Raw genomic sequence first — 5,307 nt, forward strand, 5'->3', positions numbered from 1 at the left:
ATGAAAATACTTACAGACGTGAGTTAGACAGTACCTACCTAATGTAAAAGAATGCAATGTTAGTTTCATTACGCAAAATTATATTTTCAATCGCAAGCCCAAAATAAATGTCATTGTATTGATTGAACTGTATCTACAGTATAACGCTTAAATGTAACTGTTCCATTTCCAGAACCCGAATTCAAATAAATTACTGTTCTAAAGTTGTAGCTAATACTTCTATATATGTATTATATATTATTATATATAGCTCGTTTAGTATAGGTATTGAATATATACATATTCAATTCTTATCAAAAAATATTCTTTATCAGAAAGTATTAATAACAGTATTAATGAACAATAAGGAAAATAAAAAAATAATAACTTACGATCTTTTTAGCACTTTAGACAAAATGAAATTATTTTGTTTCAGATAAACAGTAAAATAAAAATTGAATAACCGATAAAAATCAAATGATTTATTCATGCCACAACCTATAAAAATTCAAAATAATCATTATTTTGTTATCGCTCTAACAAATCTGCAAATTTTAAAACGTCTAAATTCCATGAAAAATCAAACGCCACAAACAACGTCGCATACAAATCTATTATCCGACGTGAATTTATAAGAATTACATCAACAGTAGGGTTATTCACCGAAACAATAGATTGCCCCATCATTGACTAATTGGTTAGAATTCTAAAATACAGATCTCGAAACACTATCGGCGCCTTTCGGATTAATTAATAAATGTTATTTAAATGTAGTGACGTGCTGTCAATTTTGTACGGTCGACTTTTATATCATGGTTGAATAATTTAAAATTTGATAGTTTCATGATGTCCTCACAGCTCACAATTTGCATTCAACGCTACTAAAAAGATTGACAATTGAAAAAGTGTTTCATATTTAATTACCATCAACATTTATCTAAGCATGAATGGATTAACTTTCCAAGTATTAAACAATAATATTTCTAGAACGTCATAACGCGTACCTAATAATACATACTGCAATTTCATTGCAAAACGATCTGACGCGTAAACTATATAGTGGTCAGTTAATATAAAAATGCTTGCACGTAAGTTGTTTGGTTAATTATACAAATGACGAGAGAAATAGGTACATCTTCATGAATAAATTCATGCCACAGTAGCAGTTGTCATCAAAACTTTATTCGATCAAACAAAAAAAAAAAACATTTTGTATATTAGACAAGTTTAATCCTATTTGTTTATGATAATCAGGTAATGTGATATGTTTGAGCAAGTTCCAGTGCATAATTACCATGTTTAGATTGTAACCATTAATTTTTAATATTTCAGTAAAACACCTGCACAACACAGACATTAATTTTAAACAATGTGAAAAGTACCTAATAATAATTGATTACGTAGAATTTAATTTTAACAAATATCAATATTGTCAATATTCACTTAAATTACTCACGATTGGCATTGGATGTGTATATAGATATAATCAAGAATGCGAAACATTTTTCTATGATTCATATCTTTTGTAAGAAATAAAATGTTAGACCAAAAGTCTAAGACTTTCACGGCCGGCGCTAAATGAATAGTGTTCAATATTTGAACTTAACGCCGTGGTGCAGAATTAAAACTCCATCTTTGGTGAGACCACCGATGGAATCGTATACTGACGTAAGTAAATACGCAACGATGAACGTAACAACCTCGCTACATTCCCTAACGATGCCAAGCACAGCTGTTGGCGAAACGTCGGATAGACCACTCTATCGATGTTCTCGCCGAAGGAGGAGAAGCAATGCTAGACCACGACCATCAAGCCCTAACGTCGAGCAATATTCAGTTAATAATGATTGATCATTTGCTCGGGACTGCAATAATTACAGTGGTCGTCCGAAGTGCTGGAATTGCGAAAAAATAGGGCACCTAAGTCGAGGATACCCCTCAAACAAAACACGGCTGTCGGAAAACTAACATCAACCAACTTTATGGGGCGCAGGTTTTTCCTACCCTCACTAAGCCCCCGAAGAAGTCATCATTTCAAAACTGGACGGCACTAACTAACTATTCATAAAATGCTCTATAAATCAGCACAATGACTATCGATACAGGGGCATCCAACGCCATCGTTCGATTTGATGTGGTATCGGAACGGCCAATTAGACCTTTGCCCAGAAGAGAGACTTCACCAATCAATGGAGAATGCAACGTAGAAATTAGAATTGGAAATGTATCTTATATAATTATATTGGTGGCCGACATAACAGATGATGTCATCATTGGATTGCACCTTCTTTAAGAACATAGAATCGATATAAAACCTACCGCTTCTACAATGGGCACCGACGAACAGAAGGTGTAATGTCAAAAATTACAAGACGAAGCTTGTCGCCTACAAATTAATCGTAGAGGAAAATCGAGGACTACCGAGTCACAGTCAAAACAGACGGTGACATTGGCGTTTTCAACACGTCCCTCTCAGATGAAAACTTTAATAGGACCAACTTAACATACAACCGCATCAACACTGGAACAGCAAGACAAGAAAGATGGTTCCACGAGGTTTTGCGTAGATTTCAGAAAGCTGAACGATATAACACAGATGGGCAGTTGCCCATTATCCTGAATCGATGACATTCTAGACAGTGTAGCTAAATGGTTTTTCACTCTAGGCTTGAAAAGAGGATACTAGAAAGTGGATGAACGTCCGAGGTTATTATAATTGGGAAAGTTTAATGTGATGCCTTTTGGATTGTGCAATTCACCGGCTATATTTGAAAGGCTCATAGACACTGCACTATAAGGACTAGAAAATCATATTAGGAAGAATTTTCGACGGTCACCTTTGAAATGTAACTGAGGTCTTCAAGAAATAGGCAGCTGCAAAATTGAAGCTAAGTCCCAAAAACTGTATCCTGTTTATGACCGACCCTGACAAAATGGATGCCTGACGAAGTTTGCCCATACCAAAGTATCGTAACAAACCTAGAAGTTTTTTGAGACTTTGCTCCTACTAGCCAAGATTCATTCGGAGATTTGTCAATATAGCCTGACTACATACGGACTTACAAATAATGGAGTTCCATTCCATTGGACATCAGAATTTGAAAAACAATTTGACAACCTGATGAACATTCCCTTCTGAGGAGCCCCAATCTTGACATGCCCACAGTTTAGCAAACCCTTTATCGTTGATGCCGCCGCTAGCAATGTGGGACTTGGTGGTATGTTACTTCAAGTACAAGACGGAAACGGAAAGATCATTGCGAATTTTAGTAAAACACTCGAAATAAGAACGAAATTATTGTGTCACCCGTTGAGAGCTACTGGCTGAGGATAAAACCCTCGAACTCGAAAGAACAACTTGCACGATGGTTACAACGACTTCACAAATACGACTTCGATATTAAGCATCGCCCAGGCAAACAACACTATCAGCACTATCCCGGAGACTTTGCGTGAAAGATGCAAACTGCGGAGAAGCACTGGCATCGATCTGTTGTAATCTGACCACCGTTCAGCCCGAGGGATCCTGGGAAGATAAAGAATTAATCGAAGACCAGAAGAAAGACGAATATTTTGACCAATAATGAGACAGAAAGAAGGTGGAATCTGAAAAATATCGTGGGCAGTTGTGAGCCACCAAAGCTCAGTGAGCTCAGTGGAGTCCCATTACCTTGTTTACGACCTGTTGAAAAGAATGTGGGAGAGTTCAGACGGAACCAGAAACAAACTTGAAAATGTACTTCCGAAAAACAGAGTTTTAGAAATCTTACAATCAACCCATGGTTAAGGACATTTCGACGTTACGAAGATACTATATAAGGAAAGAACGCGATACATTTTATTGGCTACGAAGTAGAAGCGATGAAGACTACTGCAGGAAATGCCCGACCTGCGCCGCCAGTAGGGGACCGAAAACAGAAAGTCTTGGACGAATGCCGCAGTACAACGTGAGAGCACCATTTGACAGAATCACAGTTTCGCAGTCGACGTAGAAGGACCATTCCCAGTGAATGATTCCGATGGCCGATACATGCTGGTAGACATGGGTGCAAGTGGCCTGAACCATATGCGATAGCGAATCAGGAAACAAACACCGTTGCTGAAAAGCTTATCAATAACTGGATTAGCCGATATGGGAGTATCATTGGAATTGCAGTCGGCTTTGTTCAAGAAGGTCGCTGAACTAACAAAAAGCTATACTACTTCCTAATATCCACAGTCTGATTGAACGTTTTAACGCTACTCTGGAGACGAAAATCGGATGTCACAGTGATTTACCAGGATGGCTTTCCGATTTACGGCGAAATACGGGCACTGACATATTAAAATGGGATACACATACAAAAGTCATTTTGTTTAATATGCCTAATACTGAAAGTATCCAGCGTACCGTTTTTAAGTTTACGCCCGTAAGCAGAAGTTTATCACCTCCATATAGGAGTCTCTCGCCTTAATGACGCTTCAATATTGAATTTTTGCTATTTTATGGTATTAGGACATTGGAAATCTTGGACATTTGATCCAATGAAACTAGACTTAAAAAAGGAAAAAGGAGTTTGCGGATTTTTTTCTATTCTTAATTGAAACCTTCAACAAACAAAAAAATTAATGCAAAACGTACCTCTTTTAATGGAACTTTAAAGGGGAGAAAGCAAGTACCTGTCACTTTGTCTCCAATGGCAGTATAATCTACCCACCTGAAAATAGAAAAAAAGTTACCCTATAAGTGATTTTATTTCTTAACCGTAGTTTTGCTAATCTTATATCAATATTAAACAACTAATATCAACATTATGACCCTATAAGTGATTTTATTTCTTAACCGTAGTTTTGCTAATCTTATATCAATATTAAACAACTAATATCAACATTATGTACTATGCATAACTTTTCTATTATTTACATTTGAAGCATGAAATGACCAAAGAAATAAATAAGTAGACACATACAAAAGTCAAATTTTATACTCTCTCTCAGCTGAGTTATGTTTGATTGGTATACAGCAGCGTAGGCATGAGAATATTTTTTTATTGAATAGTATTAGGTATATTAAACAGCGGTTTTTGATAGTTATCATTGATTTCAGGCTGGTTAATTACAATGGTCTTCGCAATTTGTTCGTCGCTAACATCAGTTTTCTAGCATTGCTTAAATTTTGAGGTTACTAATCCTTTTTTATTTTCTAGTGTATTTACCTAGATATCTTATTATAAGACAAAGAAAACAATATGTAAATAGAATTGAACATATATAATTAATTTTTAATAACTGAGAAAGTGGCCATATTTACGATAGTGTAGTTAAATATGGCCATGTAAAGTGATCACA

At 35.9% G+C, this 5,307-nt stretch overlaps 1 protein-coding gene across 2 annotated transcripts in view; it reads right to left on the minus strand.

The window, feature by feature from the left end:
* The window catches only part of LOC108739395 (RNA/RNP complex-1-interacting phosphatase), a 37,092-nt gene that overhangs the window by 29,620 nt on the left and 2,165 nt on the right, over positions 1 to 5,307 (minus strand). For both annotated transcript variants that reach the window (XM_025973086.1, XM_018473277.2), the window contains exon 2: positions 4,601 to 4,676. In XM_025973086.1, the coding sequence (XP_025828871.1) occupies positions 4,601 to 4,676 (76 nt within the window). The remainder of the gene's footprint in view (positions 1 to 4,600; positions 4,677 to 5,307) is intronic.

The sequence above is a fragment of the Agrilus planipennis genome, unplaced genomic scaffold (genome assembly GCF_000699045.2).
Source record: "Agrilus planipennis isolate EAB-ADULT unplaced genomic scaffold, Apla_2.0 scaffold123, whole genome shotgun sequence".
In the NCBI taxonomy this organism is placed as follows: Eukaryota; Metazoa; Arthropoda; class Insecta; order Coleoptera; family Buprestidae; genus Agrilus; species Agrilus planipennis.